At 41.8% G+C, this 19,861-nt stretch overlaps 1 protein-coding gene across 7 annotated transcripts in view; it reads right to left on the bottom strand.

Annotated features, from left to right (window-relative positions):
* The window catches only part of col11a2 (collagen, type XI, alpha 2), a 43,023-nt gene that overhangs the window by 8,321 nt on the left and 14,841 nt on the right, over positions 1-19,861 (bottom strand). The window contains exons 6-48 of one of the 7 annotated variants that reach the window (XM_080515732.1): positions 19,738-19,860; positions 14,841-16,007; positions 13,434-13,553; positions 11,760-11,975; positions 10,914-10,967; positions 10,601-10,642; positions 10,268-10,330; positions 10,058-10,132; positions 9,811-9,897; positions 9,387-9,443; positions 9,224-9,277; positions 9,056-9,109; positions 8,833-8,886; positions 8,523-8,576; positions 8,340-8,393; positions 8,201-8,245; positions 7,433-7,486; positions 6,533-6,577; positions 6,333-6,386; positions 6,109-6,153; positions 5,771-5,824; positions 5,625-5,669; positions 5,468-5,521; positions 5,279-5,323; positions 5,084-5,137; positions 4,794-4,901; positions 4,550-4,603; positions 4,369-4,422; positions 4,219-4,263; positions 3,833-3,886; positions 3,274-3,318; positions 3,105-3,158; positions 2,936-2,989; positions 2,541-2,594; positions 2,239-2,436; positions 2,079-2,132; positions 1,683-1,790; positions 1,450-1,557; positions 1,257-1,310; positions 1,088-1,141; positions 372-479; positions 225-278; positions 85-138 (exon numbers count right to left, since the gene is read on the bottom strand). In XM_080515732.1, the coding sequence (XP_080371858.1) occupies positions 85-138; positions 225-278; positions 372-479; positions 1,088-1,141; positions 1,257-1,310; positions 1,450-1,557; positions 1,683-1,790; positions 2,079-2,132; positions 2,239-2,436; positions 2,541-2,594; positions 2,936-2,989; positions 3,105-3,158; positions 3,274-3,318; positions 3,833-3,886; positions 4,219-4,263; positions 4,369-4,422; positions 4,550-4,603; positions 4,794-4,901; positions 5,084-5,137; positions 5,279-5,323; positions 5,468-5,521; positions 5,625-5,669; positions 5,771-5,824; positions 6,109-6,153; positions 6,333-6,386; positions 6,533-6,577; positions 7,433-7,486; positions 8,201-8,245; positions 8,340-8,393; positions 8,523-8,576; positions 8,833-8,886; positions 9,056-9,109; positions 9,224-9,277; positions 9,387-9,443; positions 9,811-9,897; positions 10,058-10,132; positions 10,268-10,330; positions 10,601-10,642; positions 10,914-10,967; positions 11,760-11,975; positions 13,434-13,553; positions 14,841-16,007; positions 19,738-19,860 (4,083 nt within the window). The remainder of the gene's footprint in view (positions 1-84; positions 139-224; positions 279-371; positions 480-1,087; positions 1,142-1,256; positions 1,311-1,449; positions 1,558-1,682; positions 1,791-2,078; positions 2,133-2,238; positions 2,437-2,540; positions 2,595-2,935; positions 2,990-3,104; positions 3,159-3,273; positions 3,319-3,832; positions 3,887-4,218; positions 4,264-4,368; positions 4,423-4,549; positions 4,604-4,793; positions 4,902-5,083; positions 5,138-5,278; positions 5,324-5,467; positions 5,522-5,624; positions 5,670-5,770; positions 5,825-6,108; positions 6,154-6,332; positions 6,387-6,532; positions 6,578-7,432; positions 7,487-8,200; positions 8,246-8,339; positions 8,394-8,522; positions 8,577-8,832; positions 8,887-9,055; positions 9,110-9,223; positions 9,278-9,386; positions 9,444-9,810; positions 9,898-10,057; positions 10,133-10,267; positions 10,331-10,600; positions 10,643-10,913; positions 10,968-11,759; positions 11,976-13,433; positions 13,554-14,840; positions 16,008-19,737; position 19,861) is intronic. The other 6 variants (XM_080515733.1, XM_080515734.1, XM_080515736.1 and 3 more) reach the window with 6 other exon arrangements.

The raw sequence follows: 19,861 nt of genomic DNA, 5'->3' as shown, positions 1-19,861 counted from the left end.
AGTCCAAGAGAATTTTCTCCTTTAAAAAGTCACGAAGTTGCAGTGAAAACCCAGCGTGAGTCTTAATAAGATGTAAACACTCACGTCGGCTCCGTTTGGTCCAGCAGGTCCGCGGGGTCCCGGAGGGCCTGGCGGACCCTAGAAACACATAAAGACTTATACTTTTATCATCGCTTATGATTTTCAACAAATCAGCAGTCAGGTTACGAGTTGTTGAAACGTACCAGAGGGCCAACGTCGCCCATCTCTCCTTTCTCTCCAGCCGGTCCTGGAAGCCCCTGCAGAACAAACGTGGACATGTTGGCACCAAAACAATGAACCAAACTAATATTCAAGAATTATGAGACTTGTTTGTGGGTGGGGGTTTCTACCTGAAGTCCGATTGGCCCTGGAGCTCCGGGAAATCCTCTGGATCCTTCGTCACCTTTAACTCCGAAAGGCCCCTGCTGTCCCCTCGGCCCCAGCTCGCCATCGGCGCCCTGCAGCCACACAGCAAGAGAAACTCAACACACGATCTCAGCCGCTCCTTGCGGTTAGCAGAGTAATAATTTTAGCACCTGGAACAAAAAGAACCAGTTACTTTGTTTAACAAAACCGACTGACGTCATCTTGGGAAACTTGTCGCAAGGGTTTCTGGGATATGAACGAACATTTGACTGATTCAGGCTGAAAAGAAGTCAGACTTTGTAAAAAAAAAAAAAAAAAAAAGTCTTGGAGCCACGAGAAAAGTCTGAAATGTTGTGAAAATGACTGTTAATTGTTTTTCCAGTGCAAATCAAAATCTCGCCAGACCGAGTACAAACTGGATCTCTCCTCTTGGATCTTTGGGCGTTTCCATGACGCTTAAATGTCAACAAACCCGGGTATCTTTCTCCAAATATAAATGCTGGAAACGTGAGTGTAAAGAGGAATTTCCTATTAAAAACGTATTAGAGATGAACATCAAGAACTAAATCTGGCTCCTAAATTGTTCATGTTTCCGTGTGGATTCTGGTCGAGGAACAATCAACTGAGAACCTTCAGGTTCCCACAATAAGAAGCAAGAACACTCAGTTTTTTTTTTACGTTTCAAAGAGTTTCTACTTACAGCAGGACCGGGTTGACCGACGGGACCCATCGGCCCGGGCGGACCGGGAGGACCCTACCAATAAATGACAAAAAAAAGGTTTAAACAGCAGCGAGATAAACGAGGGACGACGTCATCAGTTGTTTTCAATGCATTAAATAAATGTTTGATCTCCATTCAAGGGACTCACATGTTCTCCTTTACCTCCCTTTGCCCCCTTTTGCCCGTGCTCCCCGACCTCACCCTGAAACCACAAAGACAAGTCACATTACTTTCATCCTTTAACAGTTTCCTGGACTCAGACTCTATTTCCACGCTTTGAGATTAAATGTTCATATAAATTGTTGCTCTAAATCCATGTAGGAGTGAATGTGGTTACTTGCCTTATCTCCATCCTCTCCAGGAACTCCGGGGGTCCCGGCAGGACCAGGCAGACCCACCGGACCCTGCACTCCGTCCCGGCCCGCGGAGCCGATCGGGCCTTTCTCACCCTGAATAGAAAGCAAACAAGTTGAATCGACAGAAGATATTTTCTCTTCAGGTGGATTCAACACATATTCGGATCTTCTTGTGGATGTCGGAGGAGAAGCGTGATGAAACAGCCCAGGACACTCACAGGGACTCCTTTCTCTCCAGCAGGTCCCGGTGGCCCCTGAGGGCCCGGTCTGCCCGGGGGTCCGACAGGTCCAGCAGTACCAGCTTGTCCCCTCTCACCAGGAGAACCCTAAATAAGTACAACGGACAATTCCTCGATTTTTGAGTTGAACAAACTAGATAATTCTGAATCTAATCACAAACTATGATTGAAAACCAGTTTTATTTCTCACGAGTGACAAACTTAAACATCTAATGTTTTAAAATCCCAACACAATTTATAATAAATAAAAAGGAATCACATTAACTACCAAAACTAATGAAACTCCGGATGAACAAAAGTGTTCAAACTGGACTGTTTAATTCTGTTCCAATAGAAGCGTGGAAAGGAAGTTTGTAAATTTGGTTTTAAACGTACGGCAGATCCAGGAGGTCCAGCAGGTCCTTCACTTCCCTTCAGTCCTCCACCACCCTGAAGAAAAAGCAGATTCATTTTTTGTTAATCATTATTAATTAAAAAAAGTTGCTAAAAACATCGACTGGGCGATCGATGCAGAGTTTCTACTGTTGATGCTCACAGGCGTTCCAGGCAGTCCTCGTTCTCCGGGGAAGCCTCTCAGTCCTGGAGGACCATCTTTACCAGGACCGCCTGGGGGTCCAGGATCTCCTTTGGTACCTTCCTTCCCAGAGGGGCCTGAAAGTCCCTGCTCTCCGGGTGGTCCGGGGGGTCCGGGGTGGCCGCGCTCGCCCATGGGGCCGGTTTCACCTGATGGACCCTGGCAACACGGAGGTGGAGGCGTCAGAACGGGAAAATGATGCTGAGCGAGCAAAACAATGAAAAGTGGTGCGATTTACACCACCGCTGAGGAATCGAACTCACCTGAGGTCCGACGACTCCGGGGGGCCCAGGTGGACCCATTTTACCTTGGAAACCCTGCCGGAGGAGGAGTGAGTTCACAGATTATCAATAAATCACAAAGGATCACCATTTCTTTATAAGATGCAAGTGACAAAATCTGCTTTCACATGTAACCAGTTAATGTTTGGGATCATAGTCCAGCGATGATGAACTACATCGTGATATTTGATTAATTTGGTTAAAAAAAGGGGAAAAAAGGCTTTAGGATTTAAGGCTTTGAGATTGGCTGGAGAGATTCTAAGAAAAATAAAATGTACTTTGAGGTTTTTGAGACCAAATATAACCAAAGTTTTCAATTTTCAGAATGATATACATCCGATATGCCTTCCAAAGTTTAATCATATTTTAGAACTTACAACTTCTCCTCTCTGGCCAGGATGTCCAGGCAGTCCATCCTTTCCTGGTGGCCCCTGTAAAGAAGCATGATATATATTTATATATGTTTTAGATAAACAAAAGGAAGCTCTTAGTTTAGGAATACCTACAATCAAAATACAACAAATGAGTATAAAAACATGATCTTACAGGAGGTCCCTTTGGTCCGGGGAAACCATTGGCTCCCTGAGGCCCGGGCAATCCCTGGAGAGACAACAGCAGCATGCATTTAATACAACTGTTTGAGCCACTTAATAGCTATGGAAGCTAGCTAGTATGGATATATATGTCCTTGTTAAGAAAGAAAGTAAGTGCTCACCCTCTCTCCAAGTGGACCAGGAGGTCCATCACTTCCAGATGTTCCCTGAAATACAAGAATAATAGTTTTTAGATACACCTTTAATATATTTTATGTCATGGACGAGGCTTCCAATCAGCAGAATTTCTCAAAGGAAAATCATTTTCAGAAACATGTTAAACATAAGAAGGGAAACAAAAACATGGTGTTTTCAGCAGGTGCAATGAACCTACAAGCACTATATTATTATATTATGTCAAATAATCCACATTATCAACCTGCAGCAATGAGCTGGCTCCAAGGCCTTCCGTGAATATACAGAAAAAACACACTTCGTTTGCTCAATACCTAAATAGATATTGCGTTCCTATGGAGCATTTGTGTCCAAATTCTATCCAATTTTGATTTTCAATTTCATCATAATATTAAGCTTTTTCAGTTGAAATAGCCACAAATAAGTGTCATGATGTACAAAATGATTTTATCAATGACAAAAATGACTTCCAGCGACATATACGATCATCAAAACAAATTAATAAACGCGTAAAGAAGTTCAGATTAATCTATTATGCACACAAACCTTTGCTCCTGATTTCCCAGTTGCGCCCCTCGGTCCTCTCTGTCCTCTCGGTCCCTGAAGGTCACAAACAGCAAATGTTCTTATAAAAGCTTCTTACAAACAAGCGTGAATTCAGTTTTCCTCTGAGCACACTGCTGGTGGAATAAAGAATAACGTAACGCTCTCTGGAAATCGTGTCTCTGCTGACCTCTGGTGGTCAAATTAAAACTTGTGCTGCACAGTGAAGACCGTGATCTAAAACCCAATACAACAACTGCTCCCTGCGTCACTGATCAGTGGTTTGACAGGCTGAAACTTGGTATTACAGTATATAGAAGTTACCTTTTTTTTGACACAATAGGCTGCATGTTTAAAAAAAAAAAAAAAGAAAGATTGTGAAATATTACCGTTGGTCCTCTTTGTCCTCTTGGTCCAGCTTTACCACTAATACCCTGAAGACACGAAAATGACAGTCATTCATGGTTATTGTACAGACAGAGGTCGCAGCAATTACTATTAATGACGAGTTGAAAAATAAAACCCCAAAACAGCCTTACTCTGGTTCCCTTCTCGCCGTTTGAACCAGGGAATCCTGGGAATCCGAGAGATCCCTGAAAAACAAAAAAACATCAGCATCTTTCTCACCCTACAGAAACCTGTTGACCATTAGTGTGAAAAGAAACCATTTAGCGTTATCAAATGAATCAGTAGGATCGTTAGACGCTGAGTTTCTCTTACCTTCGGTCCTTGTCTTCCAGGATATCCAGGAAGTCCAGGCACGCCAAGTTTACCCTGGAAATATATGATAATATCATCAATAACGACGGTTATGTCTGTGTTTACTGATGAGACACGACAAATATTACAAAACTATTTAAAGAGTGTATGTCCCAATATTATCATGCATTCAGTGAAACAGATATTTGTTATGGCCACTTTATCATGCAATAAATGTAAAGGAATAATGTCAAACTGATCAAACCTTCTCTCCAACAAGTCCGAGTGGTCCAAGCTCACCAGGGGGTCCAACACGACCCTTTGGCCCCTCTGGACCATCCTCTCCTCTGGGTCCTGGTACTCCAAGCTCACCCTGTCAGCAAAATATAATAAAAAACTAAATACCAAATAGAGGATATTCTCCATGTAGATTAATACCATTAAGAATAGAAAATGACAGTAAGATGATAATAACTGATAAATTGCTTTTTTGTCTATTAGTGTCTTCACTAACCGACCGAGCTACTAAATAATTACTCCATTATTCCACCTTACCCTCTCTCCTTTGACACCGAAATCTCCCTTAATTCCTGGGAAACCATCTTCTCCCTACAAACAGACACAAACAAAAACTCAAGTTGTACACCAGACAGTAAATAATTGAGTTGGACTTAATTTGCATATTTACATGCTCTCATTATTAAATAGAAATGTACATTTGAATTTATCATGTTGTTATGAGTAACCTACCTTCTCTCCTTTGTGGCCCTTCAGCCCACGAATTCCTTGAGTTCCCTGCAATCAAAGTTTTCAATCAGTAAACTGATAAGGTCCTTAAATATCCCTTATGGATTGAAAACAAAAAATGCTTCAAATTAGTAGCATCCTCCTGAAAACCCTCGGTCTGTTATGTACAAAGGACTTAAAATAACAACAGACCTTGATGCCACGAGGGCCGGGATAGCCAATGCCTCCCTGGGGACCGTTGGGACCCTGAATAGGATTAAAAAAGGAGACTGAGCTCACGACACATCGTTGCACCTCAAAGACGTTTTATTCAGCATCATTTACGGCAGCTTTTATAACGAGTACCCACATGGTTTCCTTTGGTACCAGGAGGCCCCTCCTTTCCTGGGTGACCCTGAGAAGCACAGACAAAAAGCTCAAACCTGACAGAGGACGCGCCATGTCGGTGAGTTTTACTTTATTTTGTCAGAATAATGTAAAATGAGAAAAACATACAGGAGGACCATCAGCTCCAGGCATTCCTGGCAGACCAGGTTTCCCAGAGGGACCCTGGAGAGAAGGAAATACACATATATAAATCAATGATTTGTTATAAAGTCCCCCTGTCCAGATTGGAATGATTCTCATCAACTAAATTAAATAAACTATACTCTGAAAAAACATCCCTAAATGTTGATTCATCTGCATCTCTACCATGAATAAAGTGAAGAAGTAAAATCAGTTACAGCCAAGCAGTATGTAGATTATTTGGAATGTGGAATAATTGATTATATGACTGTGCTTTTGATACAGAGCGACTTCTTCAGCCTTGTTGTGTACATCTGATCTCTTACTTTCTCTCCCGGGGGTCCGATGGCTCCCTGAGGCCCTGGCATTCCCTGCAAAGAACAATCAATAATTGTATTTAGTTTTTGCTCAACATAAAGATAAAGACATGTTCTCACCATATCAGTTTTTATTCATATAACTCTGTAGATGCAAATGAAACCCTTCACAACACAACCTCCATCAGGCAGTTATGATATGATATGATGCCGTTCATTTTCCTCGGTCTAACCTGAGTTCCTGAAGTCCCCTGCTGACCTGGAGGTCCCGGCTCACCTTGGGGACCCTGAGAGACAGAAACAGAAGATATGAAGGAGATATTAGAAAGACATTATTCAACAGTTCAACCAAAGAAATATTTGGCGTTGCTATGATCAATCTCAGAAATCCGCTATTCACATTTCATGAAAAGACACAGGAAAAGCTACTGACCAAGTTCCCTTTAGGACCAGAGTGGCCATCATTTCCTCGTACTCCCTAGAAAGAAAAAGACGTTTACATGGTGAATGAACACTTACGACATCGTGAGCCTGCAAACAAAGACACTAGACTTCTCAGTCATGCCTTTCTCTCAGTGTCTCTGAACAAACGAGAGAATCACACGACGGCGTCAGAGCGTTTAGCTGCAGACTCATTGTCCTCCACGATTCAGAAACCTCTCGGCTCCAGCACACCTGGTCGCAACAACACGCTATTTCTCAGGATTTCTGTGTACGTTCACACATCAGAAACATGCGGCGCCGCAGCCCTGCAGGACCAGGAGGAATCAGGAGGAATCAGGAGGAATCAGGAGGAATCAGGAGGAATCAGCAGGCTTGTGTTGCCTGTCGCTCAGAGGGGAGATCTTCGTATGATGTCCTGTTGACTGCAGAACTCCCGAGGCTTGCAGCTTATTACATTAGCTTGATGAACATAAGCACCTTAACAAATCAGGTTTTCACACAGATTGAAAACGTGCGCAGTAAAAAGGGTGATGGACCTGGTTTTCGGCAGTCATTCCACTCATTTCGGCAAAAATCTCTCTTTGCAAATCAATAACATCACAGGATTGTAATTCTACAATGGGAGTGCAATTATTAAACACAAGAGGGCTACCACTTCATGTAAACATGTCAAGCAGAAAATATACTTTGTTGATATTTAGCTGCCGCAAACCTGGTTGATATTGGAGAACTCCAAATTGTTTTGAGAGGATTGTAAGAGCATAACATGTTCATTTTTGGATTAGTGGGTATTCCCGTGTTTATATCGAGCATGGAGTTGTTTTTAGGGAGGTGTTCAGTGGTCAGGCTTCGACACAACAATGTGATGTTTGAAATAGTTTGTACTCACAGGAGGTCCAGAGATTCCAGGAGGACCTTTGGGTCCGAGCAAACCACGAGGTCCCTACAGACACACAGACAGGTCCAGAATAAGCAATAGTTAATGCTAATGTACTAATGACATGAGATGACATGACTGACAATGAAGCAGGTGGCACTAGACAATGAGAGTAACATAGTAAAATAAAATAAAACATATTAGAAATCAGAGATAAACAAAGAAAAACAGTTGGAGCATTACATTTTTACACCAGGCACTCAGACGTCCCACGCTTCCTTGCAAACAATTACTTTTACAGATAAAACGCATTTCGCTTGTTGAAACCTTTCAATCACTGATCTACACAAAACAGCAATGATCCTCTAAATCACGGGTCTGCAACCTGCAGCAAAATCACATTTAAATCTACAAAGTAAAAAAATAAACTTAAATTAAATTGAACTTAAATCAAACACGATTTTAATGATTTGTGCTCCGAACGATCTTTCCCCTCTCACTGTGTCTATACATGTACATTCACATGAATTGCTGTATTCATTTTGAACTAGGAATACGTTTTCATGGATGAATCTTGTTGAGTTTGAGAAGAGGCAAAAATAAAGCAGAGCACTGCTCAGAGCACTCACAAGGGAAGAGTCTCTGATAATGGATGCATGGAGATGTGTTTCAGGAAGTTATATAGAAGATATATAGTGGTAAGAGAAATGATGAATGTGCATATATATATAGATATAGGTGAAAACATAAAATCCACCAGGCTTTTATGGAAACACTCACTGGTTCACCTGGGAGACCCCTGGGTCCAACGTCTCCGTCGTCTCCCTACAAGCAGAGAAGCAATTTGTTACGATGAGATTCTGGTGACTAACAGACCAATCGCAACGTGTTTAAAAAAAAACAAAAAACATCTACGTACCCTCTCTCCATCCTCTCCTTGGCCTCCTGATGGTCCCATTGGCCCAGTGTCACCCTGAACAGATGAACGATAGAACAAGATGAGGGATCAGAAGAGTTCTGAGTGTCACCTGTCAGCAACTGATAGATATTTAATGTAATTCTCCCTATTTACTGATAGTGAAACTCATCGATTTCGACTCACCCTGTGTCCTTTGTCCCCAGGTAAACCGGGAAGTCCATCAAAACCACGATCACCCTGATGGAGGCGTAGAGACACGTGAGCTGGCATATTATTATTATTATTATTATTATTATTATTATTACTACATGAGGATTGGTGAAGCATCACAAGAAGAGCCGCTGCAGGAAAACTGAGTTCAAACATTTGACTTGATACAGCTGCGCTTCAAGTGAGAGCATGTAACATGTCTAACAGATCGCCATTCGATGGGGGGGTGATCATTGACAACAAAAAAACAGAGGGTCACATACTGACACTATGCTGAGGTTACCTTTGTTCCAGTCTCTCCCGGCATTCCCCGGGCTCCGTCAGCTCCGGCGCGACCCTGGAAGAGGAGCAGAGCAGCAATATGAGTTGGACTGACGCAACACAAACACACATTCAGCAACATGAATGGAGGGTTATTTCAATATATAAACATTTTGGGGTGACAAACACCGCAGCAAACATCCATTTAATGAAGACAATTAAAATTAAAATGAATGTTTACTCACTCTTCTTCCTGATTTTCCTGGAGGTCCCATCAGACCGTGAGGTCCCCTGGGACCCTTGAAAAAAAAAGAGATAAACATGTTTTTGTGAATGGAAGCTTGTAAATATGAGCAATATAATACAGTCCCATTAAAGGCAGCTTAATTTATTGACTTGAGAACATGTTTTACCTGAGGACCAGGGTCTCCAGACTCTCCTTTCAAACCAGAGCTTCCTGGATTCCCCTAAGTAACAAAATAATCATCAGATTAATTCAATTACAAAGTAAGTAAACAACAGCAGCAATGACTACTACAACATATTAAGGTAAGAGTTCACATTAGAGGAACATACCATGGGTCCGGGGCGTCCGGTGAATCCCATTGGTCCAGGAGGTCCTTTCAGAGCCATCTACACACAACAACACCTCAGTGTAAACAGACATGCTGAACAATATACTTGTAAACTATGTTATGCTCGTATTAAATCATTCCTTTGTGATATCAGCAGCTTTAATTTCTTCTGTGTGCAAACTTTGTTTTGTGAGCTTGTATTGACAATGTAAGGTCAAAGATTGCAGTCAAAGTAACTATTTATATTAATATCAATGTAAAATCATAGACTGACAAATGTTTTTTCTGTTTGTTGGTAACTTGGGTGCATTTTATAATTTCAAAAAAGATAAGTTCTCCAAAGTGTACAGAAACATCTTATTTGAACTTTCAAAAACAGTAACAAGTCAACCAAAAAGTAGTAAAAGTAGGAAGTGAAAACTGACCCTGGCCTGTGACAAGATGGCTGCTGCCTGCGCTTCCTGAGCAGAAACAGCAGGACCTTTATCTCCTCCACTCTGACCGAAGCGGAACTACGGGGAGAAAGAGAAAATGAAACAAACAACGACAAACAAGTCAACATGATGGTGTCACCATTCAATAAAAGCCAATATTTTCTACTCTGTAGGTATAGACATGTAGACATAATACGCCCACTTGGATAGCGGAGAAATGTTGAACCGGGTGACTTACGGGCAGCATGACTGAGGTTCCAGGAGGTCCAGGGACTCCATCAGCTCCAGGCAAACCGGCCTTACCAGGATTACCCTGCAGAGTGGAGACAGGGAGCAGTGAGCCAACGGTGTGAGGAAAGACCCCTTTCACAAATGAACCAATCATGTTTCATGATTGGAAAGGCCAACCCGTTTAGAAGTAACGTGTGTACACACAAAAATAACTTACTCTCTCTCCAGGATCACCGACAGAACCAGGAGGTCCAGAAGGACCAGCGGGTCCAGAAGGCCCCTGAGGGATGAGAAGAGTTATTATTCAGAGGCATCGTGATTACAGTGCTCCATAAACAAAACAAATCATCCACTTCCTGTCACTTATTCTCTTAAGCGACATTGCATTCTGCATTATTGTGCAAGGTTTGAATCTCCTATGTTTTCTTAATAACAAATTTGTATGTCTTGATATTGTTTAGTTGATATTCATAGTTTTTTCTGCCGTACAATTAAATATAGTTACTTTGCAGGAACAAATCAAACAAGAGCACAATGATAATTTACTTACAGAAGGTCCTTCGGGTCCTGGAGGTCCTTCAATTAGCATACCCTGTAAACGTCAAAGTTTAAATTATTATGTATTAATCCCAAAAAATGGAAAAAGTGACAACTTGACAACTACACATGAGAAAATATAACTGTACTTGTACAATTGGGATAAAACAAAATTTGGGAATTATTCAGCTTTTCTTGGTGAAAAGACTTTAATCCTTCTCAAAGACGTTGAAATCTTAACGTTGAAAATGTTGAAATGCCCCTTGAGGGACAAATGGTCCTTTAGCCTGTCTGAAAAAAGAAAAAAAAAGAAAAAGGAAACTCACAGGCTCCAGGACTGCAGGGTCACCTTTCTCTCCTTTCTGGCCTCTAATGGCAGCCTGAGGAAAACACACATGTAACCAACAACACAGCCTAGTCAGTATAGGGGTAACACACCTGAAAAGCAAAAAGCAACAAAACATATATGGAAAAAAAAACAAAACAAAAAACAACAACCTCGCATTCTCACTGGAAGCATTTGGCTGTTTTGAATGCATGCATTCATATAAACATATTGTACGTCTGCCACGTCATAAGAAAGATTACAACATAGTCACAAAATGAAAACCTGCTTTGCTTGTGATAAAGGCAAAAGCTTTCATTCAAATACCATTGATTCAGAGGTTCTCCAAACTGCTGGTCCATTACTTGTAGACATTTTGCTTCAACAGAAAATAATTTTAGCTTGGCGCCACTAAATGAAGCCACATCTTTAAACAGATGGCATTCAGGGCAAAGCATGAGTGTTGCACTTTGCCTCTTTATGCAGTTTATGTGCCACTTCCAGGATCCCCAAACAGATTTATACATCTTTTGGGGCTCTTGCCTGGCTCACTATGCACCGCATAAACGAAAATCCATTTCAACCTCTGGTATTGAGACAAGGTCTCGGAATGCATTCAAGTGCATGTTTCTCTGTGCCTGGTTGAGTTTGAACTCAAATCATCAAGAGCTTATATGTTATTAAGAGTTTAGCTCCAGTTTCAAGCCTGGATATCAAACTCCAAACTGTCACTCAAGAGGTCATTGAAAACAATCCGACATGAATGAATATCCAGAGTGGCTGAAATGGATCTTTTCACCCTTTTCGCTACATTTTTTTTTTTTGCCTTGGAAGCAAAATGACTTACGCCTCCCTCGTCTGTCACAGCGGACAGGGCGGGGCCCATATTGGCATCGAGCTCTCCAGTCTCCGGTAACGGATCATTGTAGTCCCTGTAGGAATAGTCGTATTCCTTAAGGCCCACGTCCCCAGTCACATACTCCTCAGTGAAGACCTCCTCGCCCGCACCGCCTGCCTTGGTGGCATCTACCTCTTCTCCCACCAGCACTGGTTCCACCTCAGGCTGCGTCGGCAGTATTGCAATGGGACAGATGGAAGGGAGCGAGAGAACGAATGCAGCAAAGGGGAATAAAAGATGCAAGAAGAGAAGCGGGGAGTCAGAGGAGGATGGAGGGGTGTGCAGGATGGGAAGGTATAAATCAAGAGAGAAAAAAAACACAATGAAATAAGAAGAAGATGGCAAAGGGGGGCAAATAGAAAGAAATAAGTCTTACCTTTTGTAAATTGGGACAGAAAACAAATATCTGACAGTTTTTAACTCTGTCACTTACAATTTTCTTGATTCTTTAAACGATAAGCGTTTTTTTCTTTCTTTTTTTTTCTTGTGATCCTCAAACGTCTGTTAATCATCTATGGTGTTTTGTAATAAAGCAAATCAGAATCAGTTTCTGTGTGACGACGTGTAACGAGATCATTTCTCCAGATAATTTAGAGTCGCTAACACTGAATAAAACAGTTCAGTATGGAGATATTTTGAATGCGTTCGCTTCGTCCCTGAACACACAGAACTGACATGAAACACTTTATGAAAACACGCTGCTGTTATGTGCTACACTAAGCAAAGCAAATACTACCAGTTATTTTCTTTTGTATTTACTTACCATACATATTTTAGGCGCAAATAATTATCCATATGAATAAACTGCAATGTTATCTCATATGAAAAACAGTAAGGAACTAATACATCTGAAATACTGTCAAAACAAATAAATAAAAACATGTACAGATAGCTCAATATTACAATTGACCACGACGGAAAATGAATCTCCCAAACAGGAAAAAAACATTGTCAGAATAAACATGACAGAATGAAGTTGGCTAAATATAAGTGAAATAGTTAGAATGATATGGACAAGTGAACTGTGAGAAACAGGTCAGAACTGTGAGAAATCTTCTCAGATTCTGGCAGTTCAGGGTTGTTGAGAAACCCACGGAAACTGCCGTCTCCTCGAGTTCAGTTAGTTTCTTCTTCTCTCAGACAAGAATGCATAATATTCATCCCCCTTCGCTGTTAAAACTGCATATCAAATATCAGTATGTGGCTCCCTTTTCACAAGATTTTTGCTCGTATGTCAAGGCCAGCGGCAGACCGTCCTGAGATGGGAACAAAAACAGGAATCTTGTTGTTAGGGGATAAAGGGGAGCCACATAATAATGTTTGCATATACAAGCAGATGAATGTGGTGCATTCCTTTTCGACAGAGGATTTCTCTCGTGTCTTTGACATGTGGCATCGGTGCCAATGAAACGGTCATATGTGGTTAGAGAAGAGTGAAGAGAGTTTAAACTACAACTGCTGGGCTCACCACCACATGGTTACTGTCCTATTTTCTCCCTCTGGTGAACAAAACCTTGATTTATATCATGATAAATTGTCTACCTGTAGGTCTTTTGTTTCTTCTATTGGGCTGCTTTGACTACGTAATGTGTGCAACTGACCAATGTGTCATTTTCTCTTTACCTGTACAGGGATCTCTTCGTGTCCAATCACCTCACCCTCTGGCAGTGGGACCGTCTCCTCATAGTAATAATCAGTCTCTGTAGGGGTGTGGCCAGCTTCAGAATATTCAGTGTCTACATCCTAATAGGTCAAGTTGAGAGGAAGAGGTGGGGGATTCGGGAGGAAGTAAGCAGATTTGATTGGAAGAGCAAGGTTAGTTCAAAGTCTGCTTCTGGGTGATGATGAGTTAAAAGAAGTAAAATTGTGGTTGCCAGAAGCAAAGATATATATATTTTTTTTTTTACTGTGGCAACTCACATTTTTTTATAGAATATTTGAAAAGAAATTTCAGGAAGTTGTTTTTTTTTAAATCCCAGTGACAGTAAATTTTGCGAGACGCAAGATTTAAGCAAGTCATTGAGACTACTTTGCTGAGATTTCTTTTCAAGTTTATCGTTGAACCATTGTTGCTTTTTTGAAGCCAAGATTCACGAAAGGGTGAAGTCTGCCCATACTGCAAGCAGGACCTGCAACCATCCCTCAGAAACATCATAACGTGATGCTTTGGGATGTTCAGTTTCACCAGAGACTAGTAAACAGAGACACAACCTTAACCAGCAGCCTCACAGAACATGACTTTGGTTAATTCAATGCGACACTCAACCCATGTTTTAAAACCCACTTATGAAAAGAAAGCCCAAATATCTCTATCTCGAAGTAGATTGCATAATAAAACAGGAGTTTGTGTAAAACTCTGTTGTGGTTTCTGTGAAACTGCTGTGTTCATATTTGATACAAAAATATGAGACTGGGAGACGGACGTCAGAGAGAAAACACAGGTACTCAAAACAAAGAGAAAGACAGATCAGAGTGATGTAGGAGGATTGTTGTGCAGCACATGTGTAGAATGTGACAGTATTTGTGTTTTCCCAGGTTCTGTGCCATAGCAAACCATGCTCATTCTCTTGACTGGTACGTTAAAGGACTCCCCGGAAGGAAAGAAACAGAGTACCGGAGTGTGTTCAGGTCCTGAGATCGAAGTGAGGAGCATGAAGTTGAAATGAAGAAAATGAAACGGTACATTTAGCCATGCTTCAATGCGCACCACTGTATCATATCACCGGGAGAAGATCGCACGGTTCGTGGAGATGATATGATATGATATAGGAACGGAAGAGAAGGCGACCAGCTCGGTATGAACCCGCTTCCACACTGAAGACCGGGTCGTTCACCACCGAGGATTTGCATCAGACTTTACCAAACGTCAACTCATGACGTCTCAAATGATTCATGAAGTCGACTTGGAAATATGTAAACATAAAAAAAAAAAATGGAAATCCCGGGTGATGGAACGAGCCGGTCGAGATGTGAAAGATGGGACATACGACGCTGGACTTTCTGACCCAAAAATGAGCCCTCCTGTTGTACCTGTTGATAACCGTTGGTAACTTTCTTCGCTGCGACTGCGGTTCCACTCAGCACCGTCTTGCCGAACGGCGGGAAAGGTTTGTGCAGGGATTTCACATTATTGTCCACCAGCACCTTGGGTTTCGTAGGTCTGGGTGGAGTTGGCCGAACAGGGGTAGAAGTTGGGGCTACTTTCGTCGGGATGGAAAGCTTTTTGATCACAGTCTTCACGACACTGGTCGCCGTTGATTTGACCAGGGGAACTTTGGTGATCACAGTTTTAACTTTGGCCTCTGCTTTCTGTTGCGTTTTGCCTGCGGGAGCTTTGGTGGTCACTGCTTTCGCCATTTTCGTGGGTTCTGCTTTTGACACTTTTGTTGGTTTAGGCGCCTTGGTAGCTTCTACTTTGGAAGCTGATTTAGCTGCGCTGACGACAGTCTTCTCGACTTTCACGACTTTCTCAGTCTTCGTTTTTGTAGTGGTTTCAGTTTTTGCCTGACTTGCAGCACCGCTAATAACAATTTTCTTTTCTACCACAGTGGTAACTTTGCTGTTGCCATTTGCCTTCGCCTCACCGTTGACTTTATTCTCAGCTTTGCCCACAACTTTGATTTTAACTTCTTTCACCTCAATGCTAGTTTTGCCATTTCCATTGACTTTCTTCTCCACTGTAGTTTTACCATTTCCATTAGTCTTAGACACAACAGTGGCTTTCCCATTTCCATTGACCTTCTTTTCTGCGGATGATTTAGAATTTCCATTCCCATTGACTTTCTTTTCTGCGACAACCTTGCCATTGGCATTGACTTTAGCCTGAGCTGTAGGTTTCGCCTCAGCTGCAGCTTTGCCGTTGGCTTTTTCTGCAGAAGCTTTTCCATTGCCATTGCCGTTGGTTTTAGCTGCACCGTTAGCTTTCTTCTCGACAGCTGATTTACCGTTGACGTTCTTAGCCGGGGCAGCTGTGGCCTTAGCTTTGGCTGCTGTTGTTGGTTTGATTTTAGATAAAAGAATCTGTACTGCTGTGGGTTTTGCTTTGGCGGGCTTGACCGCTGAAGTCTTGGGAGCTTTGGTGGGCATTGGTGGCTTGACAACTTTGTATGATCCATTCTTGGCTGCTTTGGCCAGAGTAGGTTTTGGTTTTACAATAGGGGACTTAGTTGGGGCCGATTTTCCATTGATTTCCTTCTTCTATTATCAATCGTTGTATATTTGTTGAGATGTTGTTTATTATGTAAAAGTGCATGTTGGAAAAAGAGAACACAGAGAAGGATTGGAAGATGACATAGATACATGGATGGGTTGGGTTGGGGGATGAAAAACACAAACAAGGGATGGACAGAGGAGAGAGAAAGACAAGAGTGGATTTTTAAGAAACATTGACATAAAGATGGCTAAGGCTTGGATGATTTACTGAGACTGTACAGGCATTACTGGATACAGCAGGTGACTCAAGTACAGATTTGACCAATACAAAAAGTTCCAAAACTCCAAGGAAATCAAGACTGACTTCAGCTAAATCATTTCAATAATTGTATTTCTTTCAGCCAAGTTATTTAAAGATATTTTTTTGCTGGTCTCTCCAGTAATGCCATTCCCAAACTCAAATGACAAAGCAGCATCTTTGTGCTAAAACGATCTCGGGCTGTGGTTTAGCAGAGGCACTGAGGGTGTGACTGCTAAGGTAAAGCTGGCTGCTGTACACACACACACACACACACACACACACACACACACACACACACACACACACACACACACACACACACACACACACACACACACACACACACACACACACACACACACACACACACACACACACACACACGCACGTGCCTAAAACATACACATCATTGACCTCCTGCATTATGAAGCACTAAGCGGTACGACTGTAAGACAGAGAGGGGATGCAGCAGTTTAGACGTGCAAAAGAAGGAGCAGCGATGCCAGGCTCGCATGCAAATGCGAATTAGTAAAACCACAAAGTAAAAGTGGAGTGTACATTAAAAAAAAATTCCACCCATGCTTATAAAAGTGCATGCAAATTTAAAGTTACGTATCTTAGACTAACAGAAGTTCACCGAAATAATACAGAGTGAAAAAACAGTCCACCGAGGGGAATTCCTCAGAAATGCACTACAAAAGACAAACTGATTTAAGAAGACAGACTGTAGCATACTTGTAAGTAATGTATAAATTAAAAAGTAACATGTACATACAGGAATATATTTTCAAAGATGAAAAACATTGATAATGGCATTAAAAAAAACTGTAAATGGTGCCGAAGTACAGTGAGTGCATGCGGTGACATCCACCAAGATAATTCATAGCTCATCATGCATGTAAAAGGAAAATAAAGAGACATTTGAGGAACAGCAGTCAAACAGAGTCCTATATTAGACTAACTATTCTGTGATCAGCTGTCACACTGAGTATTTAAACAAACATTGTGCAATGTTTTGTGTTGATATTGATCGATCCACAACATAAATCCTAAAAACAACTACATTTATAAAGCACTGGTCATAATGTGGCTTACAAAAATCTGAATTTCCTTTGAAGAGGCAAAAGATAAATTCGGTAATGTTACAGGATTTCAGACTTTACATTTTAGAAACTGACAGTGACTCGTGCATCTTGTCTCGACTCTTTCAGTGAGAGGAAGTAGAGAAGAAACACTCATGACTGTCTGTGTGTAAGACAACACAGCTGCACCCACACTGTCCCGGTGCCCCTACTTGGCCACGCGTCAACACAGACAACATGTAGAACAAAGAGTAAATCACTGCAAGTACAAAAAAATTCACACGGAGTAACGGAAATCCTGTGCAATGATAATGGGATGCATGTGTGAGGGGTCCATCTGCATTGAAGAACAAGTGAGATTTGAATAAAAGAAGGGAGGTTTGGAGTGATGAGGGGTGAGAGAGGACTCCGTGACGACTCAGATTAGTTCATCTTCTGACGGAAACCCAAATGACACTGAGAACTAAAGTTACTATTGATTTGATGCCTCTCTCTTCCTCTCTCAGCCTTCCCCTCCACAAACCCTGTGTGTGTTCTCCCTCTCTCTCGCTCCCTCTTTACCTGTTGCTCGGGGGCCCCAGGTTGGGGAGAGGGGAACGCAGAGAAGGAGGGAATACCTGTTGTCTCTTCATAATAATAGGGGTATTCACGGTCATCCTGCTCCTCATCAAAGTACTGAGAGAAAGACGGAGGGGTGGGGGGTGGAAAGATTGAAAGATGGAGGAAAGAAAGAGTTGCCAGTGGGGGGGGGGTGGGGGTGGATGAAAGCAAGAGGAATGCATGAAGAGGAGCGAGTGGCTCTCCATGGGGTGAAGGAGGGTCACAGAGCCCACAAAGGGGCGAATAAACATAAGGAAGAAGAAATAAAGCAGAATGACAGGAGAGAAGAAATGATGGTGAAAAAAAAGCAAAGAGGACGTTGAGTCATTGCAAGGCTTTCATTTTCCATTCATCAAAGTTTGCTGGCTAGGAGGTGTCGATTTTTAAAAAAAAATGTGCGTACGCTGGCAACCTTGATGAATGAGAAATGATCCAAAATATAATGCAATAGTCGGAGACGATGAATAAAAAACCACAAAGATTTCTATTCATTCAGAAAGCAGTCATCTCAACAGCATCAACATGACAGTGTTTTGGGATACAAAGTGTTTGAGTTCTGTACAGTGACTGCTGCTACATCACACTGATTTAAGATAAGACATGCAGGCTTTTAAAACAAAGTACTTTGGATGGATGAATGCAGATGAAAGTTTTTTTTAATAATGAAACTGAAGTGAGGGGACTGATCCGAATATCAGATAAATGAAGGAGAACTTGCGAAGCCCGCAACACACAATTTGAACCACCAGTCTCAGGAAGCAAAGAGGCTCCACCTTAAGCCATCTTCATGCCAAATTGTTTGAAGTCTCTCCAAAACCAATCAGAATTTCTCTTCGCCTGTTTCAAATAATGACAAAGTCTTTTTTTCTTTCTTTCTTTCAATCCATTTAAGAAAATGGAGAAAGACACTGACGTTTGCTTGTATCATCCTCTTTCTCCTACCTTTCTGTTTCCATCACAACCGTGCGGAGAAATCAGTGACAAATAACCCACTGCAGTCACACTTTAACACTTTCAAATCATAAACTCGTGCCAGTTCTCAGGACTATGACATGACTGTTTAATACCTCGGGATACGCAGGCTGCGGAGGACAGAAGGAAAGTGGATGGATACAAACTGTTGCTGATGACGAGGATGTGCAAGACAGGAAGACAGAAAAGGAGAGCAGCACTTTGATGGCACAAACACGAAACCTGAACAAACCTGAGGACTTCATTGTTCACAGGAGCGGTGCATTTAGAGCGGCGATTATTTTAACGTTGGATCGTGCAATTTGCCATGATAGTTTTTCTAATGTAAATCACATTGTTATTAGACTGAATTGGAATGCAGTGAGTGGGTTTTCCCATTCACATACAAAAGGAAAAGGTAGAGGAAAGGAACCAGTGACGGTGCTATAATGACTATAATGCTCATATTCCCATTTCATCAAATAAATAATAATAATAATAATAAAATATGAAATCTAATTTCAAACAGTTTATTTTTTAATAAAGCACCAAAAGAGAAAACAAAGTCCAAAGATTGTGTTTGGGTCTGATTGATCGGAGCTACAGATGAGCCTACAAACATATTAATACGTTATAAGCACAGATTAACAGGGGCAGCTTGAGGCTTTTTACTTCAGTGATTGATAAAGCTCAGTGGTTTTGCAGGTGTTCCGGGATTTGTGTAAATTTGTGTATTGACTTTAAAAGGAAGATTAAAAACTGAAGTCTGTTGGGAGGTTTGTTACCTAAATATCGACCCAGGAAGATGCGTCTAAACCTCTGTTGTGCTGGCGTTACTCACGTATGTGTTGGGGTCCTGAGCCTGGGTCTTGGGCAGAGGGGAGTCACAGTCAGGGCTGTAGTGTTCACAGAAGTCATAGGCGGCCTGAGCGTTGGAGGCAATCAGCAGTTGCTGGATGTCTCCC

The sequence above is a fragment of the Blennius ocellaris genome, assembly GCF_963422515.1.
Source record: "Blennius ocellaris genome assembly, chromosome: 20".
NCBI classification, from domain to species: domain Eukaryota; kingdom Metazoa; phylum Chordata; class Actinopteri; order Blenniiformes; family Blenniidae; genus Blennius; species Blennius ocellaris.
Note: the sequence above shows the minus strand (reverse complement) of the source record. Positions and strands in the feature narration are given on the sequence as shown.